General features: G+C 23.6%; 1 protein-coding gene across 1 annotated transcript in view; it reads right to left on the bottom strand.

The window, feature by feature from the left end:
- Nucleotides 1–20,905, bottom strand: part of LOC134838119 (frizzled) — a 115,839-nt gene that overhangs the window by 89,534 nt on the left and 5,400 nt on the right. Inside the window, exons 2-4 of the mRNA XM_063853581.1 lie at nucleotides 8,563–8,682; nucleotides 8,276–8,470; nucleotides 7,988–8,213 (exon numbers count right to left, since the gene is read on the bottom strand). Of these exons, the coding sequence (XP_063709651.1) occupies nucleotides 7,988–8,213; nucleotides 8,276–8,470; nucleotides 8,563–8,682 (541 nt within the window). The remainder of the gene's footprint in view (nucleotides 1–7,987; nucleotides 8,214–8,275; nucleotides 8,471–8,562; nucleotides 8,683–20,905) is intronic.

The following is a 20,905-nucleotide window of genomic DNA, read 5'->3' as shown; positions in this document are numbered from 1 at the left end:
TTTTGTCTTAAACTTCGCTCCAAATTGCAACAACATGAAATCCCGCCAATAACAACAATTTTTTTTTGCAGAAACTCAATCATCGTAATGGTTTCGCACAGAAACTTTGTGGAAGTCACGTTTACAATTTTATTACTATCTTTACTATTTTTTTTTTGTGATTTGTAAAAGTAGAGCAATTTTTTATATTTAATTTTTTTTTATTTTCGGTGATGATGGAAAAAAATTATATATCTCATAAAGTCATGACTTGAGATCATCATGCAGTTACTTAATTAATTTTTGTTGAAATATGGGGCATTTTATTTTATTATTAAAATTTGCAAAAAAAGAAGCTTTGCGCGCGAATGAAGATTTATTGCTGCTCATTTGGTATTCATAGGTGGGCGTAAAAAATAATTATGATGCATTAAAATTGCATTTCTCGGTTGCATCGTTCTCGCAAACTAATATTAATGGTCAATAAATTAAAAAATATGTTTAAATTAAAAGAACATTCTTCAGAACATTTAAAGAAAAATTTTTAAAAAAATTATTTGAATGAATTGAAGCGTTGAATATTCACTTCTAATTCAATTATTATGCATTCTTGAACAAAAAATGTGTAAAAAATCGATAAAAGTCTCTTACGAGTGAATAAACATTTTTTTATTTTATTTTTACACTTTATCACATGAATGGCAAAAAGGACGGATTCACCAAATATTTATCTGTGGTTAGGCGAAAAAAGGGCATGAGCACAAAAATTTATGTATCAAAAAGGGAAAATTTTTTTACTGTATCGTAATATCAAAAAATATCCCATAAAAATTTATGCGTATACCGATCATTATGATTACCGTCGGGTTCAAAGGCCAAGGCAATAACAAAAATGATTTGAATGTCAATTCGGACACACGAAAAAAAAATCTCGGAATAAATTTCTCTGTGTTTGGTAAGTTATTTGTTTGTCTGCGTAGGCAATAAAACGTAAATTATTGGGATTTCAAGCGATTTTTATTAAAGTTTATGACTGTTGTTTGTGCGTTGATGATAAATAATCGCGCGTCTTACTTACGAAATGAATGTTGTACTTTTAAGGTGATACAAATGATGTCATTAAAAATTTCTTTTTTTACATTTTTTTTTCTTTTTCAGTAATAAATAAATTCAAAACTGGGCAAGGTTTGGTTGGTTGGTCAGATTACATCGAAGGGAACATCTTATATTTATTGCCACTCGGATGATTTGTTTTAATAGGATTATAAATTCTATGGCGCTTTGCAATCCAATATTGCTTTGCATAAGATAAATAATTGCGCGTGATATGCCGATAAACACTCAAGTTACGGATAACTGTGGTTTTTTTTCTAACACTTGACAGTGTCGTAAATAACGGAATTGATGTATTTTTTCGAGTTATTTGTCAAAGATTTGTCAGCATGTTTAGATTTTAAAATATTTTTAGAATATTGCGTTTCTTTCTGCGGAACTGTTTAACTTAGGTAAGTACAAAAATCGAAAAAGTTTTTATAAAACTTTGAAATATTAAGAAGAAAATATATCAAAAGATACAATTTTATTTTTAACTTTTTATTTTTTTTCGATAATTTTTAATTTGAAAAATTAATTAAAAAAAATAATTAATTAAATTGAAAATATTTTATTAAATTCATTTTAAATTAAAATAAATTTTAATAAAATTTTTTTCACATTTTCAGAACTTTTAATTAAAAAAAAAATTATTTTAATAATTTAAAATTAAAAAAATTAAAAAAAATTTTTATTTTTTAAAAATTATTATTTATTTTATTTATTTTTTTTATTAAAAATTTAAAAGAAATTTTATTTTATTTAAAATAATTAAAATTATATTTATTTAAAATTTAATAGTATGTTATTAAAAAATTTATTTAAATAAATTTATTTTGAAAATTAAATTTAAAAAAAATAAAAATAATAATTTTAAATTTAAATTAAATAAATTATTTTATAAAATTTTTTACTTTTTTTTTAAAAAAAAAATAAAAAAAATTTAAAATTTTTTTTTTCAAATTAAATTAAATTTTAATTTTTAATTTAATTTTAAATTTTAATATTTTTTTTAATTAAAACTTATTTTTATTCGATTATTAATAAATAAATTTATTTTAATTTTTGTAAAAAATTTTTAAAATTAAATTGAAGTTTTTTTAACATTTTTAATTTTAAATTATTTTTTTAATTATTTTAGTTTCTTAAAATTTTTTTCAAAATTTTTTATTTAAAATTTAAAAAAAAAGTTTCAATTTTTGAAAAAAATATTTTGAAAAATTAAACTTTCTCACATTTTAGATATTTTTCAAATTTATATTGATTTTTATCTTTTTAATTTTTTTTCTATAGGTATTGAGAATTTTTTAAAAAATTAAAAGAAGAAATTTAAAAAAAAATATTTTATAAAATTCTTTCAGCCTAATGCACCTTGTAAAATGTCAAATTGCAATGCCACGCTGTGCAGCAAATGGACAACGGTTGCCATGTCGAAAGTCTTTGAACACGGCACTAAAAAATGTATTTTGAGAGAAATATTTGTGTACAATAAATATTTATATCATCATGTAACGTCTACCTGTTCGCTCGTTCACTTTGGCTTTATGTTACACCGAAATCAAGTCGCAAAATCGCAGGCACATGCAGCAAAGCAGCAAAGGAAGCGAATTTATCAGCGTTAAATTGTGTAAAACACCGCAATCATCCTGTCTTAATGCGAAGATCAGAATCTCTCTTTGCCAACGAAAATGCACGAAGAAAAAGAAGAGGAAGCGATCTTATTTATTGTTACAGATGCATTTCCATAACTGGATAATTTATGTGTTTATATGAATATTTAACTTGAGAGATGCGACGTCGTCGTACGTTTTCTTCTTGAGCACATGCATGAACAAATAATCGCATTTGTTCGCCCATACTCCTTTTTAGATGCGGAAAAAGTGCATTAGAGACTCGAGCACAAAACTTTTAAATTGAAATTTATTGGTTCAATTACGCCGGAGATATTTTTCTTCAATAAAGACGGAAAAATTTCTCGTGTTTGCCACGAAATCGGCTTAAAAAACGGCAAAATAAATATATTAGTAGATAAGCGCTGTGTAATTGTGAACACACGTCAAAAAATTTGTGTGTCGAGCTTTTGTTATCTTGCGTGCAAAAGAAAAATATCGGCTTCGTTTGCGCCGCGCTCGTTTGAAATTCGCCGAGACTGATAAGAATTTTATGTATCTTTATTAACATGAAGGAGTTGTTTGTTATTTTTTGTTGTTCTTATAAATATTTGAGCAATTTCTTCTTTTTTTTCGATGTCTCGTCTCGAAAATTGTCTTGACATGACATTCACACCCATTTAACAATTTTTCTCATTTCTTTTTTTTTTTCGTATTTCAGAATTATGATTTAACGAGTTACAAGCTATGATCTGTCACACCGCGGGCACAATTTAAACAGTTCCATTTTTGGAGTGACTTGACCGTTAACTTAATCTTGGTAAGTACGCAGACACGAAAAAAAAATAAACACGGGCTCGGCAAGTCGGTCATAAATTAACTAGATATTGCTTTTGTAGAATGATGATTTACTGTGCGCTGTACGACGACGACGAGTAAGCCCACGCATTATTTACTCAACACTATCTTCTTCGTTTTCTTCTTTTCTCTGGCGTTGTTGAGACTAAATACAAAATTAAACAATTCATTGAAGAAACACCACTTGAGACGTCGATGATGATGACACAACTTCAAAATATTTATCTGCGATTTACCTACATGAAGTTTTTTTTTTCGTTTTTTACACGAATGGTGAGTACTTTTGAACATTATAATAATAATCGCGCCTTCATGTCGTGTTATGGGAGATCATAAATATTGTTAATTTTCTCGAGTATCTGAAGTTCAATGGCTGATTTATGGAAATTGACACATTATTGTAGCACGCGGTGAACATAAAATAGGGAATTTTGATACTATTGTAAGCTTCTTTTTTCTAAAATTAAAGAAAAAAATAATTTTAAAAATGTATTTTATTAAAATAATTTTTAGAAATTCAAATTAAATTTAAATTAAGATTTCTTGATAAGTTTTTACTTGAAATTAATATTATTTTAGCTGAATTTTTGAAATTATTTTTTTTTTAAATAAAAATAAAAGAAAAATTTAACTGATAAAAATATGAAAATTCTAAAAAAAAAATTTTTGGTACAAAGAATATTTTTTTTATCTATTTTTATTTTAATTGAGTTAAATTTAATTCTTTTATCATTAATTTAAGTATTTAAATATTTTTAATTTTTTAAAAATAAAAAAAAATAATTTTTATTGTTTTTAAAATTAGGTAATTAAAAAATATTAAATAAAAAAAATAATTAAATTTTTATTTGAATTTAAATATAATTTTTTTTTATTACTGTAATAATATAATTTATTCTCTATTGTTTTTTTTTCATCAAAATCTGAGGCCTTGATGAAAAACATTAAAATATGAAATTATGTAATCGCTTAAAAAAAATAATTATCCCATGTTTGCTTTTGTCATTTCATGCAATTAATTTTCTCTTTGATTTTTGATGCATTTAAAAAAAATACATAATCGTTAAAAACATAAAATAAAAATTATAACAACTCAGCTCATTCAAAGCAAGGATGCACTTTGAAGTTTTTCGTGCATGGAAAAAGGAAAATATTCATATTCAAAGAATTTTTTATGTTTGTATTGACTACAAAGTAATTTTTAAAAAATAAAAGAAATTTAACGTTTCAGTAAAGTTTTCACATAAAAATTAAAGTTTCTTTTAAATGACAATATTTTTTTTAAAGGAAAAGATTTTTAGAATTTTTTAAAATTAAGTCTTTTAACAAAAAAAAATATTCTTAAAGAAATTTTTATATATTTTTTTTAATTTTTAATTATTAAAAAATATTTTGTTTGTAATTACCAAATTAAATATTATTAATTAAATAATTTTAAATTAAATTAAATTTTTTAAAATTGATTTTATTAATAAAAAATTTAAACAAAAATAATAGTTTTGAAAAAATTATTTTAAAAATTAAAAAAAATAATTTTAAAAATTAATTTTTAAATAAATAAATTTACGAAAATCCTAAAATTAAATTTTAAAAAAATCAAAAAAATAATGATTACCTAAATAAATTTAAATAAAAAATATTTCTTAATTTTTAAAATTAATTTTAAAATTTAAATTAAAAAAAAAATAAATAAATATTTTTTTATTACAATAATTTATTTAAAGTGTCAATTTCAACAATTTTCTCATCACAGTGCATTTCGACGACATTTTTAATAGCACGAGCGTTAAAAAAAACTACATGAACAAGTGAATTGTCCATCGTTTTATGTATCACTTGAACTCTACATCAATTACGCATTTTAAATTAACTTTTTTTGTAATTGCATTCCATTACATGCTAATAATGGTTATCTGATCGTCTGCCCCTCTCATCGATCAAAATCTGATAAATAAAATTACTTTTTTTCCTGCTCTTTTTTCCTCTCTCTCGCTCAAGTGTCTCATAGAAGATGTCGAGACAGAAAAAAAAGTAATCGATTCATTAATTTATTCATTAATCTTGTGTTTCGTTCTGTTTCATTGTCGTCGTTCGTGATGTCGCCTCCTTACCAACACTTTTTGAACGCAAAAAAAAAAATATTCGCGGGAAATGCATTTGTCTGTCACTTTCCATGACAATTACAAATGGGCATCTAAGAATTCAATTAATGTAATTTTCTTAACTAACTCATCATTCTTATCGGGCAGATCGCAGATCTCACGACAAAGTGCTACAAAGTATTCGATTTAAATTCTTGCTCAAATAAATCGAAAAAAATAAATTTTTCTTGGAATAAAATAAATCTCAATAAATCCGGAGCAGATTATTGTAAAGCAATTTCGTTGTCCCGCAGCTTTCTATTGTTTCGTACTCCATATAAATGCCATTTATTATGACATTATTGGCTGTGACTTAAATTATTCATGCTTTTATTGCTGATAAATCGCATTGTTTCGTGTGAATATGTGAAAAAAAAACAAAAAAAAAGGGTGAAGATTTTTACCGTGATTAAACTTTTGTGTCAGAAAAGTTGAAATTTCAAAAGTTTTCGGTACAAAAGTAATACATCACGGTACGGAAAGTTGAACAGCGATAAATCACAACAGACTCTACTCCCATATGTCCTTGTACATAAATTTTGCCCGTAATCCTGATCAATATCATTTTAAGTTTTGTATCCTTTTCATTTTTTTTCCAACGTAAAACAGAAGTTTTTCAACTTTGTTTTATCATTTTTTACATGCCATCGCCTTCTCCATGAAAAAATATTTTAAGCATGGATAGAACAAAGTTAAACTACAACTTTTACTATTCATCTTATTTTTCTTTCTCTTTTTCCAGGAGGAGACAAAATGAAGTGTTTTCTTGTTTTTTTTTGCATAACGAAAGGCCAAGCGAGATAATGATGAAGATGATACTTTTATGACACAATGCAGTTATTTGCATATAATAACTCATCATAATCAGATCACTTGAAACAACAAATTCCACGTCGGATTTGAATATTTTACGAAAGCAAACTTTTTATGGCTTTCTTCTCGACGAACAACAACACTCGAAGCAAATTTTGTGAGATAAGCATTAAGCTAACAAACAAGCAGGCAGGAGTGCAAAGGAGTAGAGAAAAAATTTTAGTTGATGTGATTATTTTTGTTTGATACTTGAGAGGAAAAGTTCTTGTTGAAGAAGAAAAGTTTTTGTATGTAAAATGAAAAATTTGCATAAATAGAGCAATTCGTTTCCTGCTCCTCATGTTGTCGGAAATTTTTTTTTGTTGTTGTTCCTCGAGAGAAGATTTAAAGTGCATCTCGAAAGTTAAGGCAATGGATGTGATACAAAATTTATGACACTTATTTTCTCGTTTGTATGGGTAAGTGTAATTTTTGAAAATGTTTCATTTTTTCTTAATATATTTTTTTTTTTTGAAAATTATTATTAATTTAAAAAAATATTAATTTATAAAATATATGAAAAATAAATAAAAAAATATTTTTTTAAATTTTAATTATACTTAAATTAATATTTAATTAATTATAATAAATTTAAAAAAAATATTAAAAAATTAAAAAAAAATTAAATTTTTTAAAATTATTTTTAATCTTTATTTTAAAAAATTTTTTAACAATTTTTCGCAAATTTCTATAAAAAAAATTTGTAATTTATTTTTTAGTATAATTAATTTTTTTTAAAATTTTAATTTAAAATTTTTTTTATTATAAAAAAATTAAATTTTTTTTTATTTTTTTTTTAATTTAGAAAATAAATTATTTTCTGAAAAAAATGGAATATTTAATAAAAATATAATTTTTTTTAATCCATTTTTTCTGAAATTTTATTGAAATTCTTATGAAATTTTTATAGAAAAAATAAAAAAGCCTTAAAGAAAAATTATTAAAAATTTTTATTTAAATTTTTCTTCTTTTAATTTTATCAAAAATTAAATAAATTTAATAATTAATATAAATTAAAGATTAATAGAATTTTTTTAAATTAAATTAATTCAATTAATTTTTTTTAGAAAAGTTTAAAATTTTTTGGAAATAATATTAAACTTCTATTAAAGAATAATAAAATTCAAAAATTTGCGAAAATTGTTAAAATTTATTCAAAACTTGCAAATTTTCTAAAAAAAAACATGAAACATTTCCAAAAATTGCACTTGCCTTTTATTGCAAAGTACGGAATTTGCATAAAATTTGTTGATGGGGCGTTTGGCTGAGATTTATCGTTTAGGCATGTGAAAACTCTGACGACGACTTTTACACCGGAAAATTTATGACACTTATTATACCTTCCACACTCGTCGTCAGATATAATTTGAATTTACATAATCCCTTCTTCGCTCGCTTTTTCGGTCCTCGCACACAAAATAAAATAATAATTGAGCGAAATTGCTTTTCACTTACCTTCAACTTTTCCGAGTGCCAACACAAACATTGTCTGCACAGCGGGCACGGCCCATGCAACAAGATGAAAAATATGGGAACGCGCTTCGATCGCTTCGTGTCCCCATTTTAATCCAGCTGCCAAGAACCACGCCAACGTGAGACAAGTCCACCAAGCGAACGCCGACATGCAGCAAAAGTAAAGTGCCATGAAGAGGATTGTGCATGGCGTGGATTGACGATGACCCTAAAAAAACATTTTTTTTTGTTATTTTTCTCTAATCCTTTGTTTTTGTTATTTTTAGGTACCTGTGTGATGGTTGAGAGCATTTGAAGTCGTCCCAAGCGAACAGGAGGAGCGAATGGCTCGCGACATGCCACACTATCGCCGGCACCTAATCCGCCGACATATGCGCATCCAACGACCAAATAGCATATTGCGAGAAACACAATCGGGCGTTCGGGGTAACGAAACCGTGACGGATCAATTAAAAATGTCAGGACCTACATACGAGGAAAAAAAAGTTCAATATATTAAAATATTCATGCAAAGAGAGAGAGAAAGATGGTCAAGGTAAAATATTTGTTCAACCTACCGTAAACAAACAACTGGCTACACACACAGCTGCCCACGAGCCGACCCAATACCGTATGACGGCACGTTCGTTTTCGCTGAAGAACATTGAATTACATGGGGCGCCGCAGTCTTTCACCGTCTGAAAGTAAGAAAAAAAAATTAAAATTTTAATTTTATTGAAAATTTTGTTCTAAATATAATTTTTTAATTCGATTTAATGATAAGAATTTTGCATGAAAATTGATTTTTTCCACAATTAATTTTTTTTTCAAATTAAATTTTTATTAAATGAAATAAATTAAATTAAATGAATTTAAATTACTTTAATTTGATTAATTATTTTTAAATTAATTAAATTATTATAATTTTAATTTTTAATAATTTTTCTTAAAAACATTATAATTCAAAAGCCATAATTTTTTTCGATATAAAAAAATTGAAATTTAATTAAATTAAAATTTTAATTAATAAAAATTAAATTAATTAAAAAAAAATATTTTTCCATGTAAAAAAAATTAAATTAAATTTATTAATTTAATTTCAATTAAACTAACCCTAATTAATTATTTTTAAATTAATTAATTAATTTTAATTTTTTAAAATATTGAAATTATAATTTTAAATCCAAACATTTTTATTTTTTTTACCAAAAAATTAAAATTTAATTAATAATTTTAAATTTAGTTTATTTTATTTAATTTAATTAAATTTTATTTATTTATTTATTTTTTTCATAAGGAAAAAATATTTTTTTTAGCTTTTCAATGAAAATATTGACAAGAAAATCCATTCTTAACATTGAAAAATAATATTTTTCGAGGAAATATTTTTTCTCGGAATCAAAACTCTCGAAAAATTTTCCATTTCAAGCACATGAATGACCTTGTTAACCTTTTTTTCCTCGCAAAATCGCCGATAATCTGCCACAGAAGCGAACACAAATCCTGATTGATGAACTTTATCGTCGCAAATCTAAATTTAGAACAACTTTTCCCCGGGAAAATGGTTACACAAACTGTCATAACCAGTTTATAAATCCATCAAAACGACCGGAATGAGTGATGTTTCCCACTGATGCTCTCACATTTATCCCTGTCAACGTACTCCGTGAACATCAAAAAGCATTACATACATGACGTAAATTGCAGTCAATCAACTCACTTCACTTTGGGGAACACAATCTCACGAGGAAATTTGTTTATGTCACATCACTCTTTTACTTTTTCGTTTTTTTTTCTTTTTCTTATGGCAAAAAAAAACAGTAATGAGCTGAAACAGAAATAAATGGTAAATTATTAACGACACGAGGAACGAAAAAAGTGTGAGTTTATCAAAAAATTTCAATCTCTCTTTTTATTCTGAGTTATTTTCAAGAAACGTGCAAGATTGACAGGTTTCTTGAAAAAAAATCGCATTTACTGTTAGAATCTCAATTGAATTAAACATAAGTCGCCTTATTTCCATATTTTCTTTCTATTTCAGCTTGTTACATAAATTGTGTTTACTTAGGATTGCTTCGCATATCTTCGACGCGTGTTCCAGGCCTCCGCAAGAAAACAAATTATCTGTTTACATTAAATTAAAGATCGGCAGACCAAACAATAAAAGGACGGATTATCCCTTGAGCTCGCTTTTATTCACTCGACACACAAATCCTATTAGAAGCAAGGTTCTCCTTATTGGCAGCGACAAACGACATAAGCACGCATCCAATTTGTTAACGATCGATTGAACTGCGATTGGTACGAGTTTAACCGCATGTGACGCGATGTCTTAGAAAGTTACGGAAGAAATGTCATTCTGACCCATTTATGGGCAATGGATCGTCTTTCAAGAGTGTCAGGAAACAAATGAAGAGGAAAAGATTTGTGCTTGTTAAATAGTGGCTTATTTAGATTTGTTTTATTTTATGGAAATTGTTTTTATTTTACAGGGTAAGTAAGAAGTTTTTTTATATTATTTTTGATTTAATTAAATATAAAAAATTAAAAAATAATTGAAATAAATTAAAAATTTTATTTTTTTCAAAAAAAAATATTTAAAATTTTAAACAAAAAAAAAATTAATTTAAAATATTTTTTATTTTATCAAAAATTTATTCAAAAATAAAAAATTAAAATATTTTAATTTTGAAAAAAAAATAAAATAAAAATATTTTATTTTTTTTAATTTAAAAATATTTTATTTATTGAATTTAAATTTTATTTTTTTAAATTAATTTTATTTTAATATTTCAGTACAATTTTATTAACATTTATTATTTTTTTTTAATTTTGAAAACAACCAACTTGTAAAAAAAATTCTATTAAAAAAACTATTTTTTTTTAATTAAAAAAATAATTAATCTAAATTTAAGAATTAAAAAAAATAAAAATTAATTTTACAAAATAAAATATTTTTTAATTAATTATAAAATTTTAATTAATTTATTTTATTTTATTTAGGTAGTAAAATATTTTTATTAAAGAACATTTAATTAAAAAACTAATTTGCAAAAAAAAAATTATAATTTAAAAAAATATTTTTCGAAAAAAGGTAATTCTTTACATTTAAAATTTTCACATTTTTTTAAAATTTATTTGATTTAAAAAATAATTAAAAAATTTGTCATTTTAGGAATTAAAAAAAAAAAATTTTTTAAAATTATTTTTTAAAATTTTATGGTATTTTTATCAATTTTTATCTATCCTGAAAAATCTGAAAATTGTTATAAATTTAAATATATTTTTAAAAAATTTTCTTAATTTTTTTTTCATCAAAATTTAAATTAAAATTTTATAATATTTTTAAATTTTATTTTATTCATTTAAATTTCACAAAAATAAAAAATTACACGTTCAAGCCTTTATGTAAATTACAATCAAACTTTTTGTCTCACGTATCAAAACTAATTCAACGGTTGCCAAGAATCGAAAAAAAAGCCTCCTCTATATAAACAAACAATTAATCTCTTGTACAAAATCTCAATCACATTCACTGTGCAAATGAATTATTTGCTTTTTCTACCATTTCTCAAATAACTTTTTTTTTCGTTTTATTGAATAGACGTGATTAAAATCTGTTTTTAATTCAAATTTTATAATCTATATCTCTTTGAACATTATAACACTCCATTGAAAAATAATCAGGCACAAAAAAGGCAGTGAACTGCATTAGAAATACCGAACTAATTAAAAGTTATGTGAAAAACTCTTGTTATTATTGCGCGATCAACGGCGCATATGGAGAAAGAGACTCGCTGGTTGCATAAAAGTGTCGTTTCATACCGCGCGCGATGTGAGATTATGTGTGCGTGAATTACGGTATCTTTTCATTTGTCTTGTCAATTCATTTTTTTTCCTTCTCTGTAGCTCTGTGATTAGTAAGTTGATCGATTCGTCGATCGTGTTTATTTTATTTTTCCATTTTTTTTTTGTCAAACGTTCAAATATGTGACGTGACATGCACTGACGACGACGACGTGTAGTGATGAAGCAGCTGTGATTTAGTGTGAGAATTGTGTGTTTTTTTTTAATGAGATACGAAAATGGTCGTCATCATCGCATATGTCGTCGTCGTTATTTTACAAATAAGTGATAATGATTCATTTATGTGGACGACGACGACAGAGAAGAGACAGTTGGAGAAAAAAAAACACACACGATAAAAAAAAAATTAGTGGATTATTCCCAACCATTGTTTTATATCAAAATGTGTAGAAAAAAAATCTCATTGTTAATCGACCAGCCAGACATTCATTATATTTCTTTGTTCTTATGTGAACACGCTGTTTTGCATTTGTTGTCCATTTATCGTGGGTATGAGGATGCCATGCGAGAAATAAACGTGGAAAAAAATGGCGAAAGAGTTTCGTAACGTTTTTATGGAATAACAAATCAATTTCAATCGCTTAAATGCGAATTAAAAAATTTAAATATTGATTTTTTCTCTTTTTTTAGGTTTTTATTCTATTAAAGGCTTTTTTGGAGAAGAGATGAGCTTCCAACTTTTAATTGTATTTTTAAAAATTTATTTTTGTTGGGCTGAAAGTTTTGTTTCTGATTTTGGTAAATATATATTTTTTTATTTAATTTATTTTTTATTAATATTTAATAATCAAAAATATTTTTTATTTAATTTAATTAATTTTAATTATATTAATTTTTATTTAATTAAAATTTTTTTATTTTATTTATTTTTAAAATTATTTAATTAAATTTAATAATTAAAAATATTTTAATTTAATTAAACTTAAAAATTTATTTTTTTTATTAATTTTTTAATTTTTAAATTTAATTATTTTTTTATTTATTTTAATTTTTTAAAATATTTAATTAAAATTATCAAATTTAATAATTTTTTATTTAAATTTTTTTAAATTTATTTTTTTAATTTATTTTATTTTATTTATTTTTTTTTTTTTTTTTATGAAAAATTAACTAATTTTTTGTAATTTTAGATCATTTTCATTGCAAAAAAATTGAAGAGAGTCAAAGCATAATTTTAGTTCCAACGCCGAAATGTCTTGAAAGATGCTCCGGAATGGGCAAAGAAGCGGATTGTGATCTCTTGACACCAAATATATGGCCCCGAGATTGTTTATGTGTGAGTCCCGACATAGATGATGAAGGTAAATTTCTAATTTTTTCATAAAAAAATGCTTCAAAATAATTTTTTTCCTTCGCAGATCCCTTAAATTGTCGCAAACTTCGTCCTGATGAACCAACAACTTTACTAAAATTAATTCCCACAAAAGCCTGCATGGCTCGATGTAACAAACGAGGCTTAGTTTCGGCGTGCAACGACAATTACGAGGCATACATTTGGCCAAAAGAATGCATTTGCGTGGAAATTGGTTCTTATTATCCGTATGTAACTACAACAACAACAACTACTCCTCCTCCGCCGCCGCCGCCTGAACCAATCATCACTACATATTTCGAGGAAAACCGAATAATACCGCTTCCCATCATAAAGAAACAAGAATCCAATGATCCGTCGCAAAAAGTCATGAAAAAACCAACTGGCTAAAAAAAAGTTTCATGTTTTTTTTGACAAAATTTAATCAAAAATTCGCAAAACTAAAATTTACATCTTTCAAAAATGTCTCATGTTTCGCGGTTACAAAATTTTCACACTATTCTGACAACAAAGCAGGAGAAACTTTTACCTTCCTTTCGTTAAAATAGCAAAACAAAAAATATCATAAGCGCATGATAAGAGGAAATATGAAACCACAAAAAGCCACAAAACTGCCTCGAACAGGAATCGAATATCAAAACTTTGCGTTCATAAATAAGGTAGGAATGTGGAAGTAAAAAAAATGAACAGAATTTTTATTCTCTCTCTCTCTTTTACTTTTAATGAAATCAGAATTCATAACGCATATCAATACGAAAAAAATAGCAACATTTGATAATACGATACAGATGTAGAATGGAGAGTCAATTATTCATGCATACGAGTTTGGAATTTCTACTCAGAAATTTAATTGAATCTCGTAAAATAATAATTCGAGGGATAATGGGATGAATTGCACATACGCAATTTTACTTATTTATTTAAATATTTTTTTTATTATTTTTTTAATTTTAGATTTATTTAATTTTTAAAACTGTTATTTAATTATTTATTTTATTTTATTTTATTTTATTAATTATTTTTAATTTTTTATTTATTTTATTTTTTGAATCATTTTTTTTATTTAAATTTTTTATTTTTATTTTTTTTTTAATGAATAAATTTATTTAAATCTAAAAATTAAAAAAAAATAAAATTTATTTAATTTTTATTAATTAATTATTAAAAAAAAATAAGTTCTCACAAATTTTTCATAAAATTTGGTAAATTAACTAAATTTGTAGATTTTTTTTATTTCAATAAGAATTAAATTTTTTAATTATTAAAAATTAGAAAGTCTTGTAAATAAATATTTACGATATATTTTTATAATATTTTATTTAATTTAATTTAAGATTTTTTTCAAAAAAAATAAAAAAAAAAAAAATAAATAAATAAATAATTAAAAAATTTAATAAGGCTTAAAATTTCTAAATAATTTTTATTTTATTTTAATTTTTTTATTAATTTAATTTTATTTTAATTTATTAAATTTATTTTTTTTTTATTTTAAAACAATTTTAGCAAAAAAAAAATATTTTTTTCACTTTCTAAAAATTTCACATGTACAATTTATCTTCTTGCCTCCTGAATTGCATCGAGTAGAATTTTAATTAAAACTGCAGGAGAAATGCTTTCGTTACATCATAAATCATGAAAAAAAAAATACTTTCATCTTTCTCTTTAACTTATGAAAAGCAATAATAATTCGTGTGATGTGACGATAAATCAAGTGAGCAAACTGTGACACTTCACTTCGCTACCTGAAACATAAACTTTTCGACTGATTGAAACTTGTTCAATTAATTAGCTCTACAATTTACAGCCGGTTTAACGAACGTCGTACATGTCGAGAGTTGACGCTTCACGGAACAAAAAACGATCCTCATTCAAATGTCGGTCGATTGATCGTCTTCGCTTCGTCTAGCAACTTTCACGACTTTTTGTCTTGTCTCTCACAGCAACATAATCTGACACCACACAACACACAAAATATGATAAAAATAATAATTAGTGTCTAATAAATGTTTGTCTTGATGGAGAGAGAGATAAAAAAAAAATTAAAAGTAGGAGGAACGTGTTTCAATTGCAGCAATTCGTGTGCTTTATTACCATAATAATGCTTTAAATGTCAAAACAAATCAACGCGCAGAGGAAATCAAACAGCTAATTTATTGCGCTTTTTTTTATTAGCTTCGAAGGTGTTTTAAAAAAGGTGAAAGTGTTAATGATAAATAAATAATTTAAATGAATCGTGTTCGTGTGTGAGCAACCTTTTTTTGATAAGAAAGTTGACCCTTTCGTATTTTTTTTTTGTAGATGGGCAAAACTGTCAATTATCTGATAAATAAATGGACAACAAAACAGAAAAAAGGGAGAAAAAGTTAAGTATTGATTAAATCTGACAGCCGGTTGCGAGAGTTAACGTCATATTTTGACTTGAAGAGGATAAATAGCCGAATTTTTGGTTATCTCTTATTTATTCATTAATTTTTTTTTATTTATTTTAGGTAAACTATGGACAGAGGCGGATTTGTTCAAAAATGTTTCCCGAAAAATATTTAAAAAAAAATATTAATTTAATCAAAATAATTAAATTTTATCATAATTAATTCTTATATATTTTTTATATAAATTAATTATTTTTTTTTTTAATTCAATCAATAATTATTAATTTTATTAAAATTAATTTTTAATAATTTTTTTAATTAAAATTAATTATTTATTTTTAAATTTATTAAATAATTATTAATTTTAGAAAAAATAAATAAATTTACAAATTATTTTAAAAATTATTTTTGTGTAAAAAAAAATTAATATAAATTAATTTTTGGAATTTTTAAATCAATAATTATTTGTTTTATCAAAATTAATTATATTTTATTAATTTTATCAAAAATAATTTTTATTATTTTTTTTTAAATTAAAATTAATTAATTTATTTTTATTTTTAATATAATGAAAATTAATTAATTAAATTTATTTTAAAGTTTTTTTTTTAAATTATTGTAAAAAAAATATTCCAATTAATTCAAACCAAGCAATATATTTATCAAAATTTTAACTTTTTGACAAGCAAATGCCTTAATTTTTAAAAATTTTAGGTTCGCAACTGATTTCGGGTCATTTTCTGTCTTTTGTAAAGGTACAAGGACCCTTTTCACAAGAACTGACATTCATCGTTTCTCCGTAAATGATTTAATATTTTCTCAATAAAAATATTATTTGAACTAATCGATGGAAGAAAAGCTCAAAAAGGAAAATATGATAAGAACCATTGATACCATTGTTTATTGAATTTATAACAGAAGCAATATTCGCCGCAATAAAAATAGATCGACTGAAAATATAGACAGAGAGAAAAAAAATGTCTTGTGGCTGTACAAGAGGTAAAAAATATTTGTTTCAATTGTCTGGCTTTTGTCAAGCAATCCTTCTTGTCTGCATGTTTTTTGCCTGCTTGAATTTTTCTCTTCTTGTTATTTGACGATAATCTGTCACAATGGCAACGCAATATGTTTCCTCTTTCGCTTTTTTTTCGGATATCGATGTTTATTGATTGAAAATTTCGTCCTCGGGGGAATTGTAAAATTATACGATAAAAGGTGTCTCGGATTCTGTCGAAATGTTTTTGTCGGTTTTGCCATTTTTTCCTTCTTATTTGCTTAAATGAGTTCATTTACAAGAGGAGGAAAAAGAGACAAGGCAAGAGATTAACTGCCTTTCAACATTTTAATCTTCTTCAACAGACTTCTTCATCCCCCTCGAGAGAGCGAACGAGAGTAATGTTGCTGTTGCTTCGAAACAATCGCCCACAATTGTTGTAGAAGAGGCTTTTATGTCGCAGTATAATCACCAACATCAAGCATTTTAATAAACAATTTGCATAGAAATATGCTCCTTAAGTTCCTCTTTTGTCTCCCATCACGAGTGTCGTCGAGGAGGAGGAAAAACTTGTCAAACTCGCATTTCCTTTGCCATTATTGTTACTGTCGCGTGCTGTATATGAAAAGAATTCTGTGAGTCAATGTGAAGGAAATAATGATGATGTAAAATTCATTTCTTTTTTTTATGAGAAATAAAGTAACTCAAAATTGAACCAGAAATTAGTATTAAATTTTTCATAATTTTTTTCTGGAAAAAAATTTTTTACAAAATTCTGTTGATTTTTTTTTTTATTAATTTCATAAAAGCTTAAAATTTATTTTAAATTTTTAAAAGTAAAAAATCTAATAAATGGCAAAAAAATCAAAAATTTATTTAAAGTTGCAATTTTTTAATTTTTAATACATATTTTAAAAAAATAAATTTACTTTTAATAAAAATTTTAAAATAAAAAAAATAAATTTTAAATAATTGTTTTAATTAAATTTATTTAAATTTATTGTATAAATTATTAAAATTATTTTAATTAACAAATTTTTTGACAATTATTATTTTTAAAAAAATTATTTAATAATTTCATAATCGTAATTTCATAATTTCATGTCGTAATAATTATTAAATTTTTTTATTTAAAATTATATTTAAAAAAAAATATTTATTAAATAATTAATTTTAAAAAAAAATAATTATAAATAAATTTTAATAAATATTTTTTTGTTAATTAATTTTATTTTAGACTTGAAAAATCTTTTTTTTTAAATTTAGTTTGAATAAAAATATTATTTTAAAATAAATAATAAATTAAAATAAAAAATATTTAAAAAAAAATTATTAAATATTTTATTAAATGAAAAATTAAATATTTTTAAATTTTTAATTAAAATATTTTTAAATTATTTATTTAATTATTTAAAAAAATAACTTTTAATAAATAAATATTTTAATAATTAATGAAAATTATACCCAGACATGAACTTTTTTAAAAATTAAATTAAAATTATTAAATTTCATTGAAAAATCAACAAAAATTAAATTATAAATTAATATTAACATTAAGAAAATTTCTCAATATTGACAAGAAACTTGAATAACTCTAATCAAAGTTTAAGGAACAAAATTCGCATTTTATTAAACAAATCATGGGACACCATTAATAAAATGCTACAAAAAGCGAATGTGTCAATCTCGCATATAATTGAACCGGTTTTTTGGAAATATAAAAATACACACACGAGACATTCGAGACCAAACTAAACTATATCTTAAAGCAATTTCTTGTCGTCTACCATGCCAATATCAACTCGCAGTATCAAAACATAAATTATATTCCAATGAAAGTGTGTTCGTTTGTGTATAAATTTTTTTTATGATTAATAAATAAATAATAATAAAAAAGAGCATATGAAGCAAAAATATTGTAATTTGCATGAAATGCATTGGCGCAGCAGCAGCACGGCACAGCATGTATTTTAATACGCTTTTTTATTGTAATTTACATAAAATAGTGTAAATATAATGAAATGGATACATATTTCGATTTTCTCTTCGCGAGAGTAAAATGACTCTAATAGCTGTGTAATGCGGATAATTATGAATGTGCGAATGAATGAATGGAGATGAATGTCATTTTTTATATAGAAATAATTTTTTTAATGGGTTTTTTGAAAGGAAATGCAAATGACGATGATTCACTTAATTAAATTTTTATTTTATTTTAACGAACAATCGAGTTCCCAGAAAAAAGGCAACAATATGAAATAAATCACATGTCGTCGTTTTTTTTTTTTTTTAATTTTATCTTTCTCACTTTTTCTTTATTTTTTATTTTTTTATCGATTTGATCAAAATATATTTATTTATTTATTTTATTTTTATAAAAATCGAAGTTTCTAAATATTTATTTTTTTCTTCTTAGAAGATATCAAAGTTACAAAAAATGTAATAATAAATGGTCCAGCAGATTTAAAGAAATAACAAAAAAAAAGTTAATGGTATCTTAAGTGGTGAGGTGACTCTCATAAATATAATTTATGGTTTTCACCTAAAGTAATAATAAATTTTTTTTGTTTCATTTTCGAAAAGTGACGTCTAAATAACAACAACAAAAAAAAATAAAAAAAGGAGAAAAAGACAGACCAACTGCAATAATAATAATCATCATTTATTTGATGACTTTTTTGTGTTAGCAGGTGATGTTAAGGGCCACAAGGATTATTAAAGCAAAGCAAAGTAAAACAGCAATAACGATAATAATGATAAAATAATACGAAATAAAAACTAAACATAAATTCATAAAATATGTATGGATGTAAGAACAGATAAAAGAAGGATTAAAAACATTAAAATGATGTTCTTTCTCTCGCTTAACGTTTAAAAAATAAAGAGCTTGGCTAGCAAGTAACGTACGTTAAAATAAATATTACTTAAGCCTTGAGGACAAATTATTATTTAAACACTCGTCATTATTATCGCAAAGTTTTGTTTGTTTCTCCAGCGGCTTTACACAATTTTTTTTTTGTTTTTTTTTTCTTTACAAAAAATGTTTGTAAAGTGTCATGTCACTTACTGAGGAGAATAATCCATCCTCTTTTTTTTTAATATTTAAAATAGGGTTAAATATGTGCGGAAATTTTTAAAAAATTTAAAATAAATAAAAAAAAATTATTATTATTTTAATTTTTAAATTATTTTGAGATTCGTTAAATACTAAATATTTTTATATTTTTTAAAATTACATTAAATGTTCAAAATATTCTGAAAGTTCAAAAATTTTTTTTTTTATTAAATAAATTAACTGTCAATTTTTTTTCGAAAAATTTACAGATTTCTATTTTTTGAAATTTTTTATTTTTAAAAAATTTTTTAAATTTTATTTTTCTTAATTTTTTAAAATAAATTTTAATTTTTAAAATTTTTTTAAAATAAATATAAATTTTTATTTTTTTTTTTTAATTAATTTTTTTTTTAATTTTTTCTAATTAATTTTTCTAATTTTAATTTAAAAAAATTTATTTAAAAAAAAATTTTATTTTTTTTCACATTTCCTGATTTCCCGCACCTTCCAGTTCAAAAAAATAAAAATACGTGCCAAAGTTATTCAAGTATGAAAGAAAGAAGAAATTTAATTTAAAAACCAACAAAAAAAAAGTGTTGTTACGTTGCAAAAATTCTGCAAAGCCATTACTTTTGGCTGGAACAAAAAACTAAAAAAAATAAAATTTATTAAAAGATAGTTTTTTGTTGAAATTGGAAGTCAAAACAACACAAAAAGACGTCGAACTATATTGAAAAGTTTTTCATTTATTTATTTTTTTCTTCATCAATCAAAGATTATCTTGCTTTTTTAGCACCATTTACTGCGCCAAACGAGAAAATCGAAGAAAAACTTTTTTTTTTCATAGTTGAAACTTGTAAAAAATAATCAAAGATGTACTTTTAGCACTTTGAAAAAAAAAAAAGTGAAGAATTGTAACTTTCAACAAAAAATAAAAGTTTGTAATGAAAAAGCATTGTCAAATTTATGACATGACCACACATTGACGTTGTAACCTTAGAGCAAGAAGTAAAAATAAACAAAAAAAAAATTGTTGAAAAACAAACAAAAAAAAATTTTTTTGTTGAATCGACGAAAAGTGTGCAATTTATAGCAATATGGCAAACTTTTCTTATCAACTTCTTTTTTGTGTGAAAAAAAAATTTTTTTCTTAAGGTTTTGTCAATGCAATTTGTAGAAAACGACTTTTTCGCAAAGCTCTTAAAAAAATAAAATTCTAAGTCGCACGAGATCAAGATTACGTCATTTTACAAAAAAAAAAATGTTCTTGAATGCAAAAAATAAAATAAAATACGGTATTGTACGGGAATTTTTCTCAATATAA

The sequence above is a fragment of the Culicoides brevitarsis genome, chromosome 1, assembly GCF_036172545.1.
Source record: "Culicoides brevitarsis isolate CSIRO-B50_1 chromosome 1, AGI_CSIRO_Cbre_v1, whole genome shotgun sequence".
NCBI lineage: Eukaryota > Metazoa > Arthropoda > Insecta > Diptera > Ceratopogonidae > Culicoides > Culicoides brevitarsis.
The sequence above is the reverse complement of the archived record's forward strand: the minus strand, read 5'-3'. Positions and strand labels throughout refer to the sequence as shown.